This window comes from Vulpes vulpes, chromosome 3 (genome assembly GCF_048418805.1).
Source record: "Vulpes vulpes isolate BD-2025 chromosome 3, VulVul3, whole genome shotgun sequence".
In the NCBI taxonomy this organism is placed as follows: Eukaryota; Metazoa; Chordata; class Mammalia; order Carnivora; family Canidae; genus Vulpes; species Vulpes vulpes.
In genome coordinates, this window is record NC_132782.1 from 114,999,190 (window position 1) to 115,020,968 (window position 21,779).

A 21,779-nucleotide genomic window follows, 5' to 3' on the forward strand; every position below is an offset into this window, starting at 1 on the left:
ACCAGGGAGCACGTGGCCCTGGATGCGGGCACCCATACCAGGACACCCTCAAGGGGCCAGACCCACAGGGAGGCCTGCTTCAGAGGACAGGGCGCCTGTGCCCCTCAGCTCAGCGTCAAACATGAAACAGGTGTCACAGACACCTTACGACAAACAGTGGGGCCGGCTGCCGGGCCAGCCCAGGAGAAGGGGAACCTCACCCCATCCCCTCCCAAGGTCAGGATGAGGGTGGGGGCCTCCTGAGACCCGCTGTCCACGTGGCGATGACTGGAAGACAGGGGCGCACTCCAAACAGGTGGGAGGTTTTATTGTCACAGCAGAAAAAGGCAGAGCGAGGAGCTGTCCCCGAGATGGGGCTGTGAGCTGCCCCGGGGCTTCCCACCGCGGCCAAGGAGCGCAGGCCACCACGCAGGCGCTTCCGACTCCAACGTGACAGGACACGTGGGCCTCCAGCAGCAGGCGGGCCTCCCCCCGGGATGCTGGGTTCGCCCCCAGTCAGATTCCATGCCGGCTGCTGCCTCGGGGAAGCCCGTGAGGGACAAAGACAGGCCGGGGGGCCGGTCCCCGCAGGGGTGCGGATGCTCAGTGGCAGCCAGCCAGTTCCAGGCAGCCCGGGCGGCCGAGGTCCCATGGGGTCCCAAGGGCCCAGGGCAGCGATCTCTGCAGCGGCACGAAGCCAACCCCGTGTGACCCCGGCTGAGGGCCCTGCTCCGCTGGGGCTACGGGGTTGGGACAGGGGCACAGAGTATAACTCCCAAACAAGGAGACGTGGGGGTCGGCCTCCAGAGCCGCTGAGTGTGTCCCGGGAGGGTCCCCCAGCCGTGACAGGGAGGCCCCGCCGCTGACCCGGGCAGTCCGGTGTGACAGGTGTGACAGGTATGACAGGTGTGACGGGTGTGATGGGTGTGACGGGAGGGGTGCTCTGCCGCCTGGCTCCAGGGCAGCCACAGCAGGTCCCAACAGGTCCCCAAGCACACCCTGCTGGCGGCGGCCTGGCCACCCCGGCCTCCCGCTCAGCGCCTCTGCACCCCAGAGCCGGGCGACAGGCGGAGGCCACGATGAGCGGGGGCAGAGGGGGCGAGCCTCAGGAGCCCGTCCTGCCCCTGCTCGGCGCCAGCAGGGCAGGGGCTGACTGGGCCGTGGGGAGGAGCCAGCCAGGCCGGGGTCCCTCAATCCTGCTTGTCCCCTCTCTGCCTCCAGGGGTAGATGAGCTCTCCGAAGAACAGCTTGCGGCACAGAGAGCCCCAGGAGTGCCTGGGGTGGCAGCCACAGCTGGGCAGGCGGTAGGTGTGCACCACGCGGCCGTAGGGCAGGGGGTTGATCTGCAAGCACGAGAGCAGCCGTCAGCCAGGACATGGCCTGCAATCCCTGGGGCTCAGGTCCCCCGGTCCTGGCGGCCCCCCGGCTGCCAGCTGTGGGCAGCTCCAGCTCTGTCCCCCCAGGGGCAGGTGAGCAGCCCAGCAGGGAGCCCTCAGGTCGAGGTCAGCACACTCTCCTCCGGGCGGGCGGCAGGGAAGTGAGCCGGGCCAGGCTGCGGGGTGCGGAGCCCGCTGTGCTGCAGGACGGACCTCCCAGAACACGGGCCTGGGAACGTACTGCACCCCTGAGGAAACCGCACGGGCCCCCCGGCCTCAGCGGCCAGCCTGTGTCAGAGACACCGCCCTTGGGTCGACCCCACCAGCACTCAGCGAGTTGCCCAGCAAGGCACCCAGAGGGACAGCTTCAGAGAGAAGAGCCCAAGAGGGAAGGCCTGCGTGTCCGGGGAGGGCCAGGAGCCCGGGGTGGGTAGGTGAGGATCTGCCCGTGGGCAGTGGGGTGACAAGGTGCACGATGCCTCACCTGCATCAAGAGGCGGAGGGGCCCGCCGGCCTCGTGCTCCAGAACCCGGAACTTCACACCAGCTGCAAGCAGAGGGAGGTGCCTGTGAGGCACCCGGGGCCGCAGACGGCCTGCAAGGGCCCCAGCCCGCGCGCCAGCCGAGGCGGGCCCCCTCCTCTGCGAGCGGCACTTGGAAGGCTCACTGCCCCCTGGCCCCCATCCGTCTGCCTCTGTGCTGGCTGCTTGGCCTGCATCAAAGCCTCTGCACAGCTTCACTGAAGGAGCTGCAGGTCCAGGAGGCAGGGAAGTCAGCTGGGCATTGGGGGCGCAGGCTGTGCTGCTTCCCACACGGGATGTGGGTTTTCCCACGGGGTGCACAGGGTGGGGTGTGACTGCCCTGCTGGCAACTAAATGTCTTCCAAATGCGTGCGTGGCCAACTCGGGAACCCACCACGCCCCTGACCTATAGTTTGGGCTCCCAAGCCTGGGAATTTCCAAGGCAGAAAGTTCTTGAAAAGAGAAGCGGGAGCTAATTATCAATTGATGAAGAGGCCCCAAGGCAAAGTCAGTGAAAAAGAAAAAAAACGCAGCATCTGTGGACTTTACTGTGAAGTTAACACAGCTCTGCTCTGTGAGCTGTGGGCTGGGGAGGGGGAGATGCTGTGGGGGGGAGACGCTGTGGGGGGGGGAAGCGGTGGGCTGGGGAGGGGGAGATGCTGTGGGGGGGAAGCGGTGGGCTGAGGAGGGGGAGATGCCGCAGGGGGGATGTAGTGGGGTGGGGAGGGGGAGATGTGGGGGGATGCTGCGGGGGGCGGGGAGACGCTGGGCCTCGGGCTCCTCACCCGCCCAGCCCTGGCATTTGGACAAGTGGACAGAGGCGGGGGCCCCTGGCGTGGGGCCTGCAGGAGCGAGGGCATCCAGTAGGCAGACGAGGACCAAAGCCCAGGGACGCGCAGGTTCCCTCTGGCTTTCAAGGCCCTGGAGGAGGGGCCTGCCGCCCACTGGGGGGGCTGTACCCAGAGTGCCCCGTGTTCCCCACGTGCTCACAAGCCCTGGGTGGGGACAGGACTACCCACAGGGCCGTGAGCAGCAGGTCACCTAGGCCTGCCATGGGGATGGCTGCACCCAGGGGCGCCTGGCCAACCCAGTGGCCGGTACCAGCTGCAGACAGGGACGGCGGGGGCAGCCAGGATGCTGGGGGCTGTCCCGGCAGGCAGGGGGCTGTGGGGAGGGGCCAGGAGCAGCTCCTGCCACCCAGATCTGGGCAGCACAGTATCTTTGTCACTGCCCTGTCCCCTCCAGGGCTGAGGGGCACCGCGGGCACCACGGTTTCACACAAGCACACAGGGCCACTTCTCCGAGCCACGGCTGGCACCCCCTGCCCTACTGCACACAGGCCTCGGGGCAAATGTCCACCCTTGTGCCAAAGAGGGTGAGAAAGACGTAGGGCTACGTGCAGCCTCTGCACCTGAGGGCCAGAGCGCCCTCCTCCCCCCAGCTCAATGCAGGCAGCTGGCGCTGTGGACACCCAGGGGTCCCTGCCGTCCCGCCACCCGGTGCCCTGCACGCCACAGCTCCCAGGCAAGAGGGGCCCCAGGGCAGCTGGAGCCTCTGCAGCACACACCTACCCGCGAGCCTGTAGGGCCGGCACAGCCGGAGGCCGAGCGAGTACAGCGGCAGGGAGTTGATGAGGTCCATGAGCAGATGGATCAGGCCCTGCACGGTGACCACCAGGAGCCGGAGCTGCAGCGACACACGGCGCTCAGAGTCACCTCGCACGGCCCGCAGGGTCCCGGGCCACGATGGGGAGTGAGCGGGGGCTCCAGACCCCTGGAGCGGGGGCTCCTCCAGACCCCTCCAGACCCCACCCCCTGGGGAGGACGTGGATCCCATCCTAAGGGGGGCACAGCTGCCACCCTGACCCCGAGGCCCGGCTGTGGGGAGGCAGGGGGCAGGGAAACAGGCTGCTGGCTCCCCAGCCGGGCCCAGCAGGGTGCCAGTACCCCAGGGCCATCCTCTGTGCACCCAGCTGCATGCCCCAGAGCAGTGAGTGGCATCCCCCAGGCCAGGACCCTAGCCCTGCCCGCTGCAGGGCCCAGCACACGGCACCCAGAGTCGGGGTAGCCACACCCTCCACGGGTAGGGGCAGATGGACTGCCCAGGGCTGCCTGGCTGCAAGTAGTGATCACCCCCAAGCACTGCGGGCCAGGCCCATTGGCCAGGTCGCCTCGTGCCACACTCAGTCAGCGCCCCCGGGCCGTGCACTCTCAGCTCACCAGGGTGAACACCAGGTAGTACAGGGCGGTGGTGGGCAGTAGGAAGACCAGGATGGTGAAGAGCAAAGTCCCGATGAACAGCTACAAGGACAAAGGACACCGGGGCATCAGCAAGAGCCCTACGCCGGGGACAGCCCCGCGGCATGGGACACACCTCCGCTGCCCATCCCCACCCATCCCTCCCTGTCACCAAGCACAGATGGGTGCCGCCAACAGGGCCCCCGGGCTTCCCGAGACAGCTCTGGGAGCCACATTGACACATGGGGACAGAGAAGCCGCTGCACCGAGTGGGCACATACAGCAGGGGCGGGAGGGCTGTGAATTCAGGTGGGAGAAGCTGCCCTGCAGGCTGCACACGGATCTGAGCACACTGCGGGGAAAGCCAGAGCCAGGTCCTGCGCGCAGGTCGCCCGCATGCCCTGCCATCCAGGAGCTCTGGGAGAGGGTTCACCTCCCTCCTGGGGCACCGTCCCGCACGGTCTGAGGGCTCCACGTGCCCCTTGCTGCCTCCCCACGGTCCCCGGGGACCATGTTGACCTGCTGGCAGGTGAGCTACACAGGAGTGTGGCCACCCCGTCACGGTGCTGGGCAGCCACACAGACCAGGCTCACATAGAGGGACCACGTGGATGGGAGCTCGGAGGCGATCACCTGTGGGTCCCACTGGCCCCCGGGGCTGGGGTGCCCCCTTCCCTGCAGTCCTGCCCAGTACCTGGTCCAGGTCATAGGAGCAGGAGTCCACCCGCTGGCGCAGAACATTCCACTTCTTTCCCCGGAACAGACGCCACAGTGAGGACAGGCCACAGATCTTCAGGCAGTACAGCCTGCAGGGCATGAGCACCATGGCCAGGCCGCTGTGCCACCCTGGAGGCCACCAGGCCCTAGGAGTGTCCACACACCCAGGGCTTGGAAGGCAGCCCGGGGCCAGCCGGCAAGGATGGGGGCGCATACCCACCTGGCACCGTAAACGTAGAAGCAGTAGATGTGGAAGGTGAGAAGAGCAATGATGTCAGACAGGATGGACAGGGCGACCGTGAGGCCCAGGCAGGCTGAGAGGCCCACATGCCACAGGATGCGCTCGATGAAGGGGGACATGAGGTGGATGTAGCCTGGTGGGAAGGGGGTTCGCCCTGAGGGGGGCCCCAGGGAGGTCTTGGCCCTCCCCAATTCCTCACTGAAGGGGCTCCTGAGGCTTCTGGAAACTGCGAGCAACAGAATTCACTGCTGGCCATCGCCTGGCCGAACATCCAGCCCGGCAGAGCAGGGCTACACACGCACTTGCGTGGGGCGCCAAGGGGGCAGAAAGCAGGCACCAAGGGGACGGGGCCCAGCCTGGCCTCAGCTTCCCGGCTCAGCCAGGGCTCCGTGACCCGGGGGCACAGGCTCCAGGACTCGTGGGGCTCAGTGGGGCCGGTGCAGCGGGCACTCACTGATCCACAGGTGCAGGTGGTACAAGAAGAAGCGGCCCAGCACCTGATCCAGCGCCCGGTTCATCTTCAGCCCAGCAGGAGCACCCATCAGCCACTGCAGCAGATGCTGGAGCTCCTCGGCCACATGCTGTAGACACACAGGGGGCAGGGGTCCAACCCACTGGGCGGGGAAAGGGCAGTCTGGGTGCCCCCTCCAGGTGGCTCCTAGCGTGAGGGGCACTCAAGGTTCCCTGCGTGTCTGGCCAAGGAGCCCCTCTTCACGGCCTGCAAGGCTGACAGGGCTGCAGGGGCCCTGATGGGCACCAGCCGGCCTCGGCCTCACTCCTCTGGCCCCATATGCCCACATGTAGGGCAGACCCCAGCCAGCCAGGAACCTTGGGGGAGCTGATGGGCCTACCCAGCCCCCTCTGCTGAGGATCCCACCCTCCACGTGCCAGGGTACCCCAGAGGCCTGTGTCTGCGTGGGTGACCTCAGGTGACCCTGAGAGTGTCCAGCCCAGCAGGGGCCTGGGGGGCCGGTGGGAAGGCCACGGGTTCCCTAGAGGTCAGGAATGTCCGGTGAGGCCCAGTGATGGCACCAGGACTCTCACCAGCAAGCAGGGAAGCTGAGCGGCGTCCTGGCTGCCCAGGGAGGAAAGCCTGTGTCCACGCCCTGAGCACGGCCCTGGGACCCTCTGCCGCGTCAGCAGTGCAGAGGCCACGGCCGAGGCAGCCCTGCCTCATGATCAGAGGCTGTCGCTCCCCCTACTGCCTACCGTGCGGGCCTGGGAAGCCTCAGCCGATCCGGGGCAGTGAGAAAAAGAACAGAGCATTCTTTATAAATAGAGCTTATCTAATATTTAAAGGATAAGAGCTGGGCGGCAGGAAGAGGCTTTCATTTTTCAATTAAATATTTATATTCCTGTGCAGTTCTGCAGAGGGGATGTCGAAGAGGGAGCTGGCCAAAACCAGAGTGTGGGCGAGTGAGGTGCCACGGCACAGCCCCCGTCCTGACCGCCGGGTGCCCCTTCCCCTCCTCTCGATGGAGCCTCCCAAGAGGCCCCGGGGGCTCCTGTCCACACGCAGGCCCAGGCACATGTGAAGGCCGCCCAGCCGGAGCCAGGAGGCCACTGGCAGAGGCCTAGGGGAGCCCAAGGAACCAGAGGGACCGCCCCACACAGGACGACCAGCTCCCAGCAGGGCCTCTGGCTCTGGGGAAGGCGTGGACAGCGGGGGAGGTCATAGTGGGGGAGCACAGAGCCGCGCGGGAGGGGCCAGAGCGCCACAGGCATGAGGCCCGGGCTGACGGCACGCACGCGGCCCTGGACACCTGGAAGGTCTCTGGGGTGCCTACTGCACAGATGGCCTGAAGGGCCAGGAGCCAGGGACATGGGGCTCCCGGTCAGAGCCCCAACCACAAGGTGGACCTGGACATGAGCGCCTTCGGGAAAGGGAAGTAGAGGCCAGGAACTACGACGTGCCGCGGGGGCAGGTCAGCTGCAGTTTGCAGCCCTGGGGACTCTGTGACATAGTGGCTCCTAGGGGACCTGTCTGGGGTCACAGATGGGGCTGCTCTACTGCCCAACAGAAGGAAAGGGCAGGGCTGCTCGGCCGCCCCCAGAGAGGGCCCCCCCCCCGCCCGTCCCCGGGACACAGATGCTCCAGGACCACCAGGCTCCCCGACCAACTCACGTCAGCCACAGGGACGAGGGCCTCGGCCAGCTGCCCGATGCAGTCCTTCCCATGAAGCCAGGACAGCAGCGCGAGGCCAAGGGTCACATCGAGAAGCACGGAGACCAGCACATTGGCCTTCCTGCGAGGGGATCCAATGGGCAGCGGCGGTCAGTGGGGGTGGGCTTGGTGCCCAGAGGGGTGCCGTCGCGAGGGAGACCCAGGCAGGCCCTGCACCTCATGAGCTGGGCGGGGGTCTCGGCCTTCTGGGTGCTGAAGATGAGCGTGAGCTGCTCTAGCCGGTGTCTGAGCTGCTCACACACAGAGAGCTTGCTGCAGATGAAGGACAGAGGCCACAGCTGGAACAGCCTGCGGGGAGAGGTGGACGCTCAGGCCCTGCCAGCTTCTGCTGCCTGCCCAGGAGCAAAGGCCCCCCCAGCTGGCGGCGACACCCTCCCCAGGCTCACCTCAGGCCGGGAGGCCCCAACCTCAGCTGGACAGGGACACCCCGGGGGGGCACGCGCAGGCAGCCCGGTGGGGTCCCGGGGCACCCAGGGCTGCTAATGGGGAGCCCAACGTCCACACAGAGCAGGGACTCGTGCATCTCGCCACCCGGTGCCTTGCCCTGGTGAACGTCAAGGGTGTCCAGGCCCCCCGGGCTGCCCAGTGACACCAACCTCTCACAAGGCAAAGCAAGCGCCGAGAGGAAGCTGCAAGGTGGGTGAGTGCAGAGCCACCAGCTGGCCAAGCAGGGACCCTCAGCACTGGAGAGGCACCTCCCCAGGCTCCCCCAGGCGCAGACCGTCCCTGGGCCGCCCCGCAGGCGAGGGGGCTTCTCCCCTGCCCAGTGACTGTTGGTGCACTCCGACCAGGGCCCAGCCCGACAGACTGAGCACGACTTGGGGCACACAAGCAGTTGCTGACTTTCCTCAAGCCCTCGGGGAGGCGATAAAAGCTAAGGACCATGTCTCCCCGTGTGGCACCTTGGGCGACACACTTCCCTGTCATTCATTCCCGGGAACTGTGAGGGTCCAAACCCCCCCTTTCCGTCAGACGCCCTGCGGCCCTCGGCCTGAGGCGTGTCCGCACGGCTCCCAGGGCTCTCTGCCAACCCGGCCGCAGCGCCGTGCAGCCCTGGGCGAGCAGGGAGGCCAGCCCCGCCCGACAGCCGCAGGCCTCCAGTCACCCAGCCAGGGCACCCGGTGCCACCCCAATCCCTCGGCTGGGCGTACAGCCCGGGGCGTCCAGGTGACCGTGCAGAAGTGCCACAGCGGGGGACCACCACCCTGCCCCCACGTCCTTCAGTGAGTGGACGCTGCCCCCAGGGCTAGGGAGGTCGGTGGGACCCGATGCCTTCAGGAGAACAACTCACCCGCGCCGGGCCCTCGACGGCAACAGCCTGCCGTCCAAGCTGAGCCACGGGAAGCGCACCCTGAACCACCACCCAGCGGGTCCCACACAACTGCCGAGGCTGCCGAGGGAGCCTGCTCTGCCCAGGGAGCATGACAGCAGGCGGCAACCACCGCCAGGCACCCTGAGCTGCCGGGGGAGGGGGCAGCGGGGGCCTCCGGGCCCCAGACGCTGGGGGGCGGGCCTCGGGCACAGGGCCCTGACCTCCTCCCACCCCGGCCCCAGGGGCACCTACCGGCAGGCGCTGGTGGCCGACACAAGGGACAGCAGGCAGGCCAGCAGCGCGCAGACGGGCCCCGAGGCCCGCTTCGCCAGCTCTGCGAGGATGCTGGCCTCCACGCCCTCCGACTGCCAGTGGCTCAGCCGCACGGGGCCATCGTCGAAGCGGTCACTCCGGAAGAGTGCCTCGCTGCGAGCCACCGTGTCGAAGACGACAGCCAAGCCCTCAGCACCGGCCATGCCATCGCCCGCCTGGTGGTCAGGCAGGGCTGCAGCCGGGTGCAGCTGGGACAGCAGCACCTTGCGCTGGTCGTAGAAGACAAGCATGACCTGGTCCTCGTCCGGGGCAGCAGGGCCAGGGGGCCCTTGGCGGCAGGTGGCCTTGCAGCTCCAGAGCTTGCCGCCCCTCTCCCGGGAGAGCTGGAGCCAGGGCTCGTGGGAGAAGATGGCACCCAGGCCCTCCAGGAAGTGGCCCAGGCCCTCCTCAGCGTCCTGGCGGCGGTGGCACCACGTGCCCAGTACGGTCAGCCCCACCCGGCTGGCCTGATGCACCTGCGCCAGGAGCTCCTTCACCTGCACGGGGATGAAGGGAAAGTGCACCACGGCCAGGACCACAGCGCTGCTCTGCTCCGGGACCCACCGTCCAACCAGCAGGCCGCTGTCGGCCGACATGCAGCACGTGGGGAAGAAGGCCTTGAGCACCATGCCTGCCGGGCACGCTGGAAGAGAGGGCACAGGCTCAATGCAGGCCCTGGCCCGCAGGCCACAGGGCCCGTTGTGGGGCGCCCGGGCCTTGGGCATGGTCCCGGAGGTTTGGGTGACAAGCGAGGCCCCACAGGGCAGGGGCACGACCCCCTGCACCACTCACGAGGGTTGCAGGGCTGACCACGGCGGCTTCGGCTTTGTTTTCAAGGAAACTGAGGAGAGTCGCCTTCACGCGGCACACGGGAAAACGTACACTCGTTAACAATAAAAGTCACTCGCGTTGAATCTAACGAACCTTGATTTACTGACTAACCTGCAGAGAATAAAGATGAAAATTTAAATGCGTTCCTGCTGGTGGCTGCGGGCCCTGGAGCAGGGGCCACGCTCCAAGCCCACCTCCTCCGGGGAGCCCCCAGAGAAGCCTCGGGGCGTTCGTGGCGCCGTGGCCGCTATGCCGGGCCTCTGGCCCGAGGCTGCGCCCACCCACCGATTCGGGGCCGTCCCCAGGTGGGGGCTATCTTCTCCTGCTGCAGCTGAGCTTGCCAGCGGTCTCAACACAGGGACCTGGAGGACGGCCAGCTCCCCACGGCCTGGTCTCAGGATGAGGGGCACGTGCCCTCCCGGCCCCTCACGCCTCTCCCGGGGCCTCTGGGTGGCAAGACTGGCCCCAAGTGCCTCAACCCTGAGTCTTGACCCCAATCCTCGCCCAGGGCTGAGCTCACAGGGATGCAGGCTTCTTGGCAAGCACTGCCTTCCCCCCGCGGAGCCCTGAGGGCTTCACCTTGGAGCTCGCTCTTTCTCAGATGCTGAGGGTCCCCACAAAGCACAGAGCAGCCACCCTGGGGTGAGACCCCCTGAGCTGGAGCCCACACCCGGGAGAGGGACGCAGGCCTGGATGGAGCACGGGCCCCGGGGGACCTACGTGTTGGGAGAGCAGGACGTCTTTCCGGAGAGGCCTTACGGGGGCACAAACGCCCAGGGCCTGCGAGGTCTGGTGGGCCGCTTTCCTTCCCTGCGGGGACCCTGGGCGGCGGGAAGGCAGAGGCCTCTCCCAGCAACCCACCCCCCCTGCGGCCCCCGCTGAGCGGCCCACACAGCCCTCCTCACCCAGCCAGCGCCCGCCCGCTGCATCCCCCATCCCAGGGCTGGGCTTCCTGCCTCTCCTGACAACGCCAGGCTGAGACGGTCCTGAGGGTCGGGCTTGCTGGCCATCACAGGGCGGGCATCACCGCCAGGGCCTCTCGTGGAGACACAGGGGCAGCCCCCCCACAGCCGATCACACCCCCTGGGTTCTCCTCTGCAGGAAGTAGGGAAAACCACCCTCGGCTACTGTCGGAGAAGAAAAACAATTGGCCTGACAGTGAACAGATGCTCTGGGGGAAGCCGCATCTGTCGGAGCGACGGTGTTTTTACTCCGGGAGAATTCGGGGAGTTGCACCCGCGCGGTTTGTGCGTTTTCTTTGCGCGTGTTGTGTTTCATCTACAAAGTTTGCCTAAAAACAGAAGAAGAAAGAGCAGCAGCAGCAGCCCCAGCAGCAGCAGCCTCTTCTATGTGGGGAGGAAGCGCAGAGGGCAGAAGCGGATGCTCTCATCTGTGGGGGGCGGGGGGCGACCCAGGGGGCACCTGCGCACCCGCGCCTGGTCGCCGGCCCGGCGGGGCCGGCTCGGATCAGACCGCGGGCGGGCGGGGGCGGGGCCAGGCGAGCGCCGGGGCCTGGGGGGCGGGGCGAGCGCGGGGGCGGGGCCTGAGGGGGCGGGGCGAGCGCGGGGGCGGGGCCGCCGCCCTTGGGGTGACGCCGACTCCCCGTGCGGCGACCAGCCCTTCCTCCCCGAAGCTACCATTCTATTTGGGTTTTTCTGTTCTGTTTGTTCTGAAGTCACCGGCCCGGCGCCCCCGAGGCCGGGGGGAGGCTGGGGGACCCCGCAGAGCCCCCACCCTACGGGGGACCGGACTCGGGGCCCCGCCCGCCGCCTCGCCTGCGCCCTGGGGGGAGCGCCCCGCGGATCCTCACCGGCTGCTCCCCGGGGCCGCGCCATCGGCTGCGGGGTCGAGATGGGCTGGCGGACGGCGTCGGGCGGCCCGGGCGGACGGCACTCGGCGCCCCCAGCCCCGCCGCGGGACACGAGCCCCATTTCCGCCCGCTCCCCGCGTTGCCGCGCGACGGTCCGGTCCCCAAAGGCGCCCGGGCTGCCCGCCGACCCCGCCCGAGCGTTCCGGGCCCAGAACGTTCCTGTGCCCAGAGTCGGCGGCGAGTCGTCCCCGTCCCCGTCCCCGTCCCCGTCCCGCCTTCCCACTGTCTCCATCCCCATCCCCCGTCCTTGTTCCCCCGCCGTCCTCGTCCCCCATCCCCCACAGTCCTTGTCCTGCCCCATCCCCCACCATCCCCATTCCCCACCATCCCTGTCTTCCCCTGTCCCTGTCCCTCCACCGTCCTCAGCCTCCCCATGCCCCATGGTCCTCGTCCCCCCCCAGTCCCCATCCCCCCCAGAATCCTCGTCCCCACACCATCCCCCCACGGGCCTCGCCCCCCCAGTCCACCTGCAGCGTCACCTACCCCCATCCCCCACCCCCAGTCCCCACCTTCTCACAGCCGCCAAACCTCCCCCACCCCATGTGGTCACCTGAGGGACCCAGTGGACCTGGCTTGAGGGCCGCCATCCTCCCAGGATGAAAGGACCCCCACCCCTGGGTGGGGTTCCAGGAGGAGCCACCTCCCCAGCTCCGGACTGGCCCCCTCCAACCCCAGGCTATGCAAAGGGGCGCATCTGGGTTCCCCCAGGGCCTTGGGCTGGGACATCAGAGGTGTCCCCAGCCCCTCCGCAAAGGGGAAGCGTATCCCCAACACCAGTAGCAACAAGTCACGTTTACTGAGCACGTGTGTCCTCACGCGGACCTTGTCGCCCTGCACCCACAGGGTTGCTGCATGTGACGGGGACCCCTCGGGGGCAAAGTCCCGGTGACAGACTGCACCAGGCCCTGTCCCCTCCACGGAGCCCCTCACTGGGACTTGGGGACCGGCTGCACCCCACACGCAGCGTCCCGCCCTCGTGTCCCCCACTCCCGGGCCTGTTTGGCCACTGCTCTCAGTAACAGAAGTCCTTCCTCCTGGGAAGCTCCTGGCGTGACCGCCGCCTGGAACCTTCCAGCATGCCCCACCGTGAGCTTGGAGCCATTTGCTCCTGGTTTGCAGAGGAGAAAATACAGGTTCAGCCTGGGGGAGAGCCCCACATTGGAGAAGCGGAAGGGCAGGACCCCCCCCCCCCCCCCCCCCCCCCCCCCGTGCCCCAGGGCCGTCCGCCTTTGTTCCCTTACCTCAGTGAGGCCCAGAGAAGCTGCAAGAGGCTTGGGGCATGGGGGCCTCTGCAGATGGGGACAGGGAAGGTGGCACCCCTGCCCCACCCGGCCCCGCCTGCCCGCCGCGCCGCCCTGCCTCCTGCTCTGGCCTGATTAGGAGCTGGGCTGGGGCCCCAGCCCGGCAGCGCCCCTGCCCCCGCCCCCCCCCCCCAGCCCAGCCCTGGAGCTCAGGCCACCGAACCCCGCAGAGCCGGGCCGAGCAGACGCAGGGCCATGAGCATGAGGCTGGGTCAGCTTCGGAGGCTGGGCCCCTGGACCACCTACGCAGGAGGCAGCCGAGCCTGGCGCCACCCCACAATGACCACGGCGGGCTGCCCCGCCCACGCAAGGCTCAGGCCAGCTGGGACCGGTACTCGTACAGCTTGATGGAGCCGTCCCCAGCATCGGTCACCATGAACTGGCCCTGAGGGGCACAGGCCACCCCTAGGGGCCACCTCAGGCCCTCAGACACCAGGCAGATGGGTGCTCCGGCCCGAGGAAACAGTGTCACATGGCGCCGGTGCTCGTTGGCCACGATCACGCTGCCCTCGGCGTCAGTGCACAGGCCCGCCGGGGTGCCGAAAGCGTGCCCGGTCAGCGCCCCGAGGGAGCCCAGGGGCTGGCAGGCGCTGCCGAACAGCCACACATCCCCAGGCTCCCCGCTCAGGGCCAGGCCTCCATCGGCCCAGGGCCCACCCAGCAGGCGCCGTCCACAGCCTGCAGGCGCCCGGCGCACGGCTCCAGGGCAGGGCCCAGTGCGAGGCAGTGTACGGCCCTGGGCGCACGTAGTCTGTCACCAGGAGGCTGCTGGCCGCATCCACAGCCAGCCCCCGCTCAGAAGGGGCCCCCACTGTGGGCTCAGAAGGCGCCCACAGTGACCCAGCGGCCCTGGGGGGCGGCAGCAGTGTGCCAAAGCACGCGGACAGCCCCGTGGATGAGGTCGCTGACCACTACGAGCTTGGCAGCAATCACGGCCACATCCTCGGGCACGAAGGCCCCGGCCCCCGGCAGGCGGCAGGACACGCGGCAGACGTGTCGGCCCTCGAGGTCCAGCACGTGGACGCAGGACACAGCCCCCGCTGTCAGGAAGAGCAGGCTGTCCGGGGAGCAATGCAGGCCCGGGGGGTCCCCCTCTCGCCCCCGCGGGCACCGGGATCCGCCCAAGCAGCCGGGGCGCCAAGGGCCAGTGAGGGGCTCACACCCTCCCAGAAGGAGGACGCCCAGCAGGGTCTCCGGGTGGGTCCAGCGCGAAGGGCAGACCCTGGGGGGCAGCCTGCCAGCTGGTCAGGGGGCCCGGAGGCCAGGGGACACACGGCCGGGTGGTGACAGATCCCAGTCCCAGGTCCCCTGGGCGAGGTCCTGTGGCCCGACCCGGCGTGCGACTGCAAGAGAAATTATGGGCACTTTGGGGGGAGCGCTGGCCCCCTCACCCCCTGGCACCCCCCCTGCCCCCCGGCCCGCTCCCACCCGGCGGTGCTGCTGTCCTCTGGCTTCACCAGGAGGCCTCGGTCATGGGGGGGTGGGTGGGGCCTGAGTGCAGCCTGCAAGCCCAGCAAGTAGCGGGGGGGGGGGGGGGGGGGGGGGGGGTGCTAGGCCCCATTTCCCAGGCGCGGTCCTGGGAACATTCCTGGGACACACGGGACGTGGGACGTGTAGAGCTGGCTGTGGGTCCCGCTGTGAGGCCTGCGTGGGCTCGGGCCTTGGGAGGTCCCGAGGTGAAGGGTCCGGGGCGGGCCTGGGGGGCCCGGTGACACATGGGCCGCCTTTCTCAGGCTCACCTGCCCAGGGAGCCCTTCCTTCTTCCAGGCAAGGAAATGAGCCTTCCTGGGGGGCAGCCCCAGGCTCCGCCCTTTGCAACTTCCAGCCCCTGAGGGGTTGCATGGGGGGGTTCCTAGGCCCCCTGCCCCCCCCACTCAGAGGCAGGGGGCTGGGGTCTCCTACCTGGGGCTGGCCTCTGCGCTCCAGCAGCTGTAGCCTCTGTTGTTAGAAACCAGAGCCTGGGGGGGAGGGGCCGGGACCCGGTGGGAGGGGCGGGTGGCCGGGGACCCTCAGCTGCCCTCCCGGGGCTGCCCAGCGCTGCCGCATTCCCGCCTGGGGCCTTTGCACTGGCCTCTGGGACGTGATTCCCATGGCTCCCGCGAGGCCCCCACATCCTCCCAGACCCCAAAGCCCACCCCCAGCGAAGTAACTCCCACGCTGGTGGCCTGATCCCGCAGCTGTGCAACTGGGCCTGGTAGGGGCGCCGCAGAGGCGAGAAGCCGGTCCCTGGGACCCCACCCCCACCCCCACCCCCAGCACCCCAGTCAGCTGCTGCCCAGCCCCCGCTCGCCCCACCCCAGGGACTTGGCCTGTCACTGCCCCGCGGTGGGGAGCCGCCCGGTGCGATTAATGGGGCTGCCGTGGGTCCTGCTCCGACTGGCCTGGCCCGGCTGCTCCAGGGCGGGGAGCCGCATGCAGGCAGGAGCCGCCCTCCCTGGGGCCACTCATGGTGGGCACAGAGGTCTGGCCAGCTCCCGGCGACAGACGCGATTAGCAGCAGCACCCCTCCCCATGTGCCCCCGCCTGCGGGGAGGGACGCAGTGAGCTGTGAAGGCCGCCGATGCCTATCGTGGCCGCAGGGGCTGGCGGGGGGCCAGCGAAGGGCACGCTGGGCCCCATGGCAGCAGAGGGAGCCGCCTCCGTGGGGGCACAGGGGGCCGCCCTGGGGTCCCCGTCCACCCCCAGTTCCCCGACCCACACGCCTGCCCGCCCAGCTCTGGCTGCTGCGCTCCCCATTCTGTTCCCAGATCCCGGCCCCCCGGAGGGCCCAGTCCGCACAAGGTGGGGCCGGGTCTGAAGGAGGACGCCCAGCAGGGTAGCCGGGGACACTGCCCATGTCCAGGGCCGTTTCCACGGTGGGGAGCGTCCCAGGGCTGATGCAGGCCCGGCCGGCGAAGAAGGAGGCCCAGATAGGGTGTGTGAACACTGTTTCTATTTTAATGTCCACAACTGTGATCAATAAGTAGCTGGGACCCTCTGTGTCCCTTGTGGCCCAGAGAGAGGCCACACCATGGCGCGGAGGTCCATCCATGGGCATGCTGGACAGGCTCTGGGCCGCGCCCCCGGGGCTGGGGCAGGTGGGGGCCAGGCAGCGGACATGGGCTTAGAGGACCCCGCCGTGTGAGGGCGGATGAGCCAGCAAAGCTGTGTGAGCTCAGACCTTGGCACCAGGGGGGCTTGGGAGGCCAGGGAGTGCATCGGGGGGCCAGGAGCTATGGGCACCCCAGCTGCTGCCAGGAATGATAGGGTCCTCAGGGGCCTGAAGGGACAGCCCTGGGGGCGGGACGCTGGAGTCAGCCTCGCACTTGGTGGTGTGGCCAGGGAAAGGCTCAGCGGCTGTGGGACCCAGCAAGCTGGGGGGCTCAGGGGTCCCTGGGGCCCGCGCAGGGCCCAGCTCCAGCGGCCCCCAGCCCCCCCCAGGCCCCTTGGTGGGCACCCGCTTCACAGAGAGGTCGAGGGGTGCGTCCAGGGGCCGCACAGCCCGCTCCAGTGCCTGGTGGATGGTGAGCAGCTCCTGGCGGATCTTGCCCAGCTGCTCCCGCAGAGGCCGAGGGGCCAGGCCCCCGACGGGCATCAGCTGCCCCAGGCGCCGCTCCACCCTGGCATAGTCGCCCAGGGCCTGGGTCAGGTCCTCACCCACGTGCCCGGGGCCGCCCGGCATCAGGCCCAGGGGCTGCTGGGGCAGGGGGGCCGCGGGGCCCGGGGTCTCAGGGTGGCCTTGCTCCTTGTCCTCGGGCCACAGCATCACGGACGGGCCGGGCCGCAGGCTGGGGGGCAGAAGCTGGTCAAAAGGCTGCACTGTCCCCCCCACCCCCCAGGCCCCCGCTTTCCCCTCTGCAGCCCGAAGAAGGGGGGCCTGGCCGCCCTGGCCAGCTCGCCTCCCAGCACCCCCCACGCCCCTGGCCGGGACCCCGACACCCACCTGCTCTGGGAGCTGAGCTTCAGCGTGCCGCAGGGGGCCTTCAGGGGCTCCGACCGGCTGCCGGGGGGCAGCTTCCTGTCCAGCTCCCCCTCCTGCCCCGGGGCTCTGGGGGCGCCGCGGGGCCAGGGCCTGCCCAGCCCGGGAACAGGCGTCTTCAGGAGCCCGGGGGCCAGCGTCCCGGGGGGCGCCTTCGGGGGGGCCAGGGGCTTGGCCAGGGCGGCCTTGCCCGTGGGGAGCCCCAGGGCGTGCTCCAGGAGCAGGGGGTAGTAGAGGCGGGGCAGCAGGGCCGGGCGGTCGGGGCTCTGCGGGGACGGGAAGGCAGAAGCGGGGGGCAGCAGAGGGCCGGCCGAGGCCAGGAGGGGCACGTGGGCCGCGGCGGCCAGGGAGGGCCCCAGGTAGGAGAAGAGGCCGGGCCCCAGTGGGCAGTTGACGCCCAGCAGGGACAGGTGGAGGCCCTGGGCCTCGGGCAGCTCCGCAGGGGCGGGCGGCGGGTAGCAGGGGACGCCGCTGTCCGGGGGGCCCGGCTTCCAGGGCTTGGCCCACAGCCCCCCATGGCCCCCGTCCTTCTGGGCCTCCCGGGCCACAGGGGAGGGTGCCCCCGGGGACCCCTCAGCCCCCAGCTTGGGGCCCCCAGCGAGGCGGCGCGGGGCCAGGACGGCGGAGGCCGGGTCAGCTGTGGGGGCCCAGGTCTGGCTGCCCGCAGCGTCAGAGGGGCCAGGGGGCCGGTTGGGGGAGGGCGCGCGGGCCCGGGGTGCGGGGGGGGCGCGGCGGCAGGCCCAGTCAGGGGAGTCGAGCAGCAGCGACAGGGAGTCCTTGCAGAGGCTGTACTTCATGTGGTTGTACAGGTGCGACTTCTCCAGGCAGGTGAATGGGCACTGGAAGCACTTGTAGTTGTAGGGCTTGCCCCATGGCCGGGGGATGTAGTGCGGCTTCTTGGGCTTCCGCGCCCGCGCCCGCGCCCCAGGGCCCAGGCGGCAGGAGCCCATCTCTCGGGACATGGCTGGCGGCTAGCAGGCCCGGCCTGGCCCCATGGCCACCTGCACACAGGGGGCCGGGGTCAGCGCCGCCCCCCGACAGCCTCTGCGCCCCCTCCCCTGGCTCCGGGGGCGCTGGGGCCCGGGCTGAGTCTTGGGCGCCCTGCTGCGCCCCGGGTCCACCCCGCCCCCCCCCCCCCCCCCCCCCCCCCGCCCCCGGCCGCCCCGGTGCTGCACCAGGCTCAGCCCAGGAAGGTAAGACACGGGCACGTTGTAGCCACTGCTGGGGACCCCGGCAAAGCCTGCTCTTCCGCTGACATCTAAGGTTTCCCCGGCGTCCTGTGCCCTGTGTGGGGCCCCGCGTGTGCCCAGCACTCCCGGCCCCTAGCCCCCAGCAGGCCCATTCCCTGTCCCCGCTGTGGGCATCCGGGCGGCGACCCCACGCCGGGCCACCCTCCGCCGCTTGCCTCCCCTCAGAGCCTGCGCGGTGCCCAGAAACCAGCTCTGTGTCTCTCGGACGCGCGCCTGCGTGTTCTTGCGCAGCGGGGTGCTGGGTGGGCACTGGAGGTCTCGGCGGGGGTCAGCCTCACACGGGGCCAGGCCAGGCTGGGGGGCGTGCACATCACAGCTCGTCCCCCCAGCACAGCCACCTGCTCAGCCTGGCTCCATCTGGGTGGCTCCAGGCAGGTCAGCGGCCGAGCCTGCAGCGGCCGAGCTCAGCCAAGACCCTCCTCTCCCCACACCCCCCACGCTCGCTCGGAAGCCTCTCCACACTCCATCTGGGCCGCCACCTGGGCCTCCACCGCCCCAGTGTGCGCCTGAGTGGGGCGCGCCGTCAGCATGTGCACACCGGCTGCGGGTGCGTGCACACCCACGTTACGAGGCTCCAGATGAGCCCCTACCTGCCCCGGTGCTGCAGGGGCGGCCTCTGCGTGGCTGGGCCGACTCGGTGGGGCTCAGCGCACACACACACACTCACACTCGTACACCACACAGTGGACACACCGGCTCTGCATGTGAAAGCACTCAGCATGGCCGGGGGTGTGGGTAGGCACCTGGGCACGATCGGGGCAGTGTGTACACACACGGGTGGACGCACCTGGAACCTACGTGGTAAAGGGGGGCACAGGTGGGGTGCACACATGCTCGCCTGTTCCCTGGGGCTCAGGAGTGGCCGGCGGGCTGAGCAAAGCAGGGCTGGGGCAGCTGCCCCACCACGGGCACACGCTGTGCTCCCCATCGGCCTTTGCTCCCCCAGACACTGGGTGGGCACCCAGCGGGGCCTGTCAGGGGGGCTCAGCAGGGCAAGCACGGGGCCGGAGGCTGCAGCAGAGCATGCAGGGGCTGGCCGGCTTGTGGGTACCCGTGCCTTGGAGGGGACGTGCTGGGAGAAGGCTGCAGGGGCTGGGAGGAGGCGGGGGGCCCTGGGGCTCCCCAAGGGGCAGCAGACCCCCTTGGACTCAGTGGTGGGAGCAGAGGTGGGTCCCATCCCTGTCTCCTGAACCCTCCCCGAGATGCAGATGACAAATGGGCATGTGCGCCTGGGAGACGGAGGCGGCTGTACTGGGGCCATCGATCACCCAGCCCTGGGAGCCACGCAGCTGTGCCGCCTGGTGCCACCACCCATCCCACCTCCCAGTCATGCCCCTGGACTCAGGAGCTGGCTGGCTTGTCCTGCACTCACTCTTCAGATCCATCACCTGGGGGCTTGTTCAGGAGTCGACCCTGTGGGGACCCGGAGAACGCCTGGCTCCCCCCCCCCCCCCCCCCCCCCCCGCTAGCTTGTGCACAAGCAGAAGACACCCCCAGACACCAGCATGCACCCATCGCCCCCCCCAAAGCACATTTATTTGCACATGTGTCCCAACGCGCGACTGGGTGCCTGCTGCGGGGCAGCCTGCCCTCCGGTGTGCGGGCCAGACCCCGGAGCCTGCTCCCCTGTCCCCACAGAGGCGCTGCTGTCAGGGCGGTAGCAGGAGGCCCCTCCCCACGGTGGGAGAGGGGCCCCCAGCTTGGACCCAGCACCAGCAGGGGGTGGGGGCCCTGCTCACCCCCCACCCCTGGGACCTGGCCAGCTCCCACGGCTCGGGAGAGCGGGGTGGAGGGGCCACGGCTTCTCCTTGCCGGTGGAGACCGCAAGTGCCTCCCCCTGCAAGGCCTGCAAGGACCTCACTGCTGCACCCGGGCCCTGTGCAGATGCGGGTGGTGGGGGCTGGGCACGCTGGACACTCCCTGGGCCCCCACTTCCCAGCCCCCTCCCCATGCCCCAAGCCTGGGCACCCCGGCCCCCACTCCCCACCACCCCTCCCCGCCCCACCGCCCCCAGCCCGGACACCCCAGGCAGCCCCTACTCCCCGGCCCCCCCTCCTCGCGCCCCAGCCCAGCCGCCATGGTCCCCACTCCCCACCCCTGGTCCCCGTGCCCCCAGCCCGGCTGCCCCGGCCCCCCTCTCCGCCCTGCCACCCGCCCGCTGGAGCCCAGCCCGCGGCGCCCGCAAAGTCTGCGCGCAAACTTCCCGCTGCAGCTGCGCCCGGTGCCAGCCGCCACCCGGGCCCCGCGGGACAGCGACATGGAGCCCCGCAGGGGAAACTGAGGCCCAGCGCTGGGCGTGCCCCGCCCCCGCACCCCACAGTCACTCACTTGGCTGGAGTCTCCCGGAGCCGCCGCCGCCTGCGGTCCCCCCGACGCCGACTCGCACCCACCGAAGTTGGCAGCCTGACTGCCGCGCGTGCGCCGGGTGGGGGCTGGGGGTGCGGCGACCTCCGACCCGGTCCGGGGGAGGGGCGGGCAGCGGGTGGCGGTGTCCCAGTCCCCCGTCCCCCATCCCCACTCTCCCGTCCCCCGTCTCCCGGCTCCCCGCCCCCACCCCCGCCCGCCGCCCTCCTCCCCGCGCACTCACCTGTGCGCCCGCACCGCTCGCTCAGCCCTGTTGGCAGTGCCGGCCGCTCCGGGGACACGGTGGCTGGGGACACCGTGGCAGCGCCAAGCCGGCAGGGAGGCCGCCGAGTGCGGGCGCAGGTGTGCGGCCGGAGTGGGGAGCCGGCACCATCCCCGCCCCCGTTGCCTGCAGGCTGCCGCGGGGGTGCACACGGCCGGCCAGGTCTCCCGGGGTCCCCGCAGCGGTGTGACGGGCGTCAGCGGCCGGGGGCGCGGGGACAGGCGCCGTCAGCACTCATCCGTCAGGGCAGGGCTCTGGCCCCTGACAGCCGCGCTCCCGAGCCAAGGCCTGGGGCTGCGCCCTGGGACCAGGAGCTGCGGGTGCCCCGCCAGCTCGGCGGGGGTGCAGTGGGACCACCCCCCGCGGAGCCCGGCCCGGGAGGGGGGCCACAGCCTGGGGCACGGGCGGGGGAGCAAGTCTCCTGGCTGCGCCCGCCCTCCCAGCCGAGCCTGGGCTCCTTCCCGAGCCGGTTCCTCTCTGGTGAACAGGAGGCTGCGGGGATCTGCGCACCCTGGGGCCCTGCCCACGGGGGGCCGGGCGCACGGGACTGGGGCTCAGCACCGGCTCACCGCCCCCTTTCCGCCCTGATGGGTGCCCAGGCCCCGCGGCCAAGTACCCGCTATTTGCAGATGGGCCGGGCCATGGCCTCCTGAGGAGGAGCGGGGGGGGGGGGGGGGGGGGGGGGGAGCGGGGGGGGGGGTCGCAGGGTCCAGGACCCTCCCTGGAGCACCCTGCAGGCCACCCCCCAGTTCTGCCCAGCTGCACGCTGCCCCCCAAACCTGTGCTGGGATCCCAGCTGCAGCCACTGCAGGCAGACGCGGTGACGGGGCGCTGCCGCACAGCCAGCCCTGCCCAGGGACAGGCCGGCTCCGGGGGGGCATGGCTGGCCACGGGAGGATGTCCTGGAGCCTCCCCGCAGCCTCAGGTCCGGGCTTATGGGGTACTCTCCTGCAAAGGCCGGGGAGCGCAGGAGCTGGGGGAAGGAGGGAGTGTCCTCTGGGGGCCAGGACTAGTGCTTGCCCCTGGTGGGGCGGCCAGAGGAGGGCACCGCGCCTGCCAGAGCCT

The 21,779-nt window shown here is 70.1% G+C and overlaps 3 protein-coding genes across 13 annotated transcripts; all 3 read right to left on the reverse strand.

Annotated features, from left to right (window-relative positions):
- Positions 1 to 286: 286 nt before the first annotated feature.
- Positions 287 to 12,926, reverse strand: PIGQ (phosphatidylinositol glycan anchor biosynthesis class Q). 11 transcript variants are annotated; one of them, XM_072754251.1, is made up of 13 exons: positions 12,821 to 12,855; positions 10,867 to 11,000; positions 9,671 to 9,820; positions 8,819 to 9,521; positions 7,411 to 7,542; positions 7,195 to 7,315; positions 5,524 to 5,650; positions 5,049 to 5,202; positions 4,806 to 4,917; positions 4,095 to 4,175; positions 3,447 to 3,561; positions 1,840 to 1,901; positions 287 to 1,322 (listed from the first exon to the last, which is right to left on the reverse strand). In XM_072754251.1, the coding sequence occupies exons 4-13, from the start codon at positions 9,505 to 9,507 to the stop codon at positions 1,170 to 1,172; spliced, it is 1,746 nt and encodes a 581-aa protein (XP_072610352.1). In that variant the 5' UTR covers positions 9,508 to 9,521; positions 9,671 to 9,820; positions 10,867 to 11,000; positions 12,821 to 12,855; the 3' UTR covers positions 287 to 1,169. The 11 variants fall into 11 exon arrangements, with proteins under 11 accessions (XP_072610352.1, XP_072610347.1, XP_072610350.1 ...); XM_072754246.1 differs by lacking the exons at positions 10,867 to 11,000; positions 12,821 to 12,855 and adding exons at positions 10,615 to 10,836; positions 11,520 to 11,684; XM_072754249.1 differs by lacking the exon at positions 12,821 to 12,855 and adding an exon at positions 11,520 to 11,667.
- Positions 12,927 to 13,045: 119 nt separating this feature from the next.
- On the reverse strand, positions 13,046 to 13,675 carry NHLRC4 (NHL repeat containing 4; the record flags this gene model as incomplete). The annotated part of the gene is given in 2 exon segments (XM_072751304.1): positions 13,046 to 13,522; positions 13,525 to 13,675. Coding segments are annotated over 2 exon segments (480 nt in total), but the record flags the coding sequence as incomplete, so codon positions are not given.
- A 2,145-nt stretch (positions 13,676 to 15,820) lies between these two features.
- PRR35 (proline rich 35) lies at positions 15,821 to 21,406 on the reverse strand. Its single transcript, XM_025984703.2, has 3 exons — positions 20,676 to 21,406; positions 16,803 to 17,839; positions 15,821 to 16,647 (listed from the first exon to the last, which is right to left on the reverse strand). Exons 2-3 carry the CDS (start codon positions 17,798 to 17,800, stop codon positions 16,035 to 16,037), a joined length of 1,611 nt encoding a protein of 536 aa, XP_025840488.1. The 5' UTR covers positions 17,801 to 17,839; positions 20,676 to 21,406; the 3' UTR covers positions 15,821 to 16,034.
- Between the last annotated feature and the right edge of the window lie 373 nt (positions 21,407 to 21,779).

Coding starts and splice junctions, on each gene's coding strand:
- PRR35 (XM_025984703.2), bottom strand. CDS start 17,800: ATGTCCCGAGAGATGGGCTCCTGCCGCCTGGGCCCTGGGGCGCGGGCG. Junction 16,648..16,802: donor AAGCTCAGCTCCCAGAGCAG/GTGGGTGTCGGG, acceptor TCTGCCCCCCAG/CCTGCGGCCCGGCCCGTCCG.
- PIGQ (XM_072754252.1), bottom strand. CDS start 9,507: ATGGTGCTCAAGGCCTTCTTCCCCACGTGCTGCATGTCGGCCGACAGC. Junction 4,918..5,048: donor TTCTACGTTTACGGTGCCAG/GTGGGTATGCGC, acceptor CATGCCCTGCAG/GCTGTACTGCCTGAAGATCT. Junction 1,902..3,446: donor CCGGCCCTACAGGCTCGCGG/GTAGGTGTGTGC, acceptor CTCTGCTTGCAG/CTGGTGTGAAGTTCCGGGTT.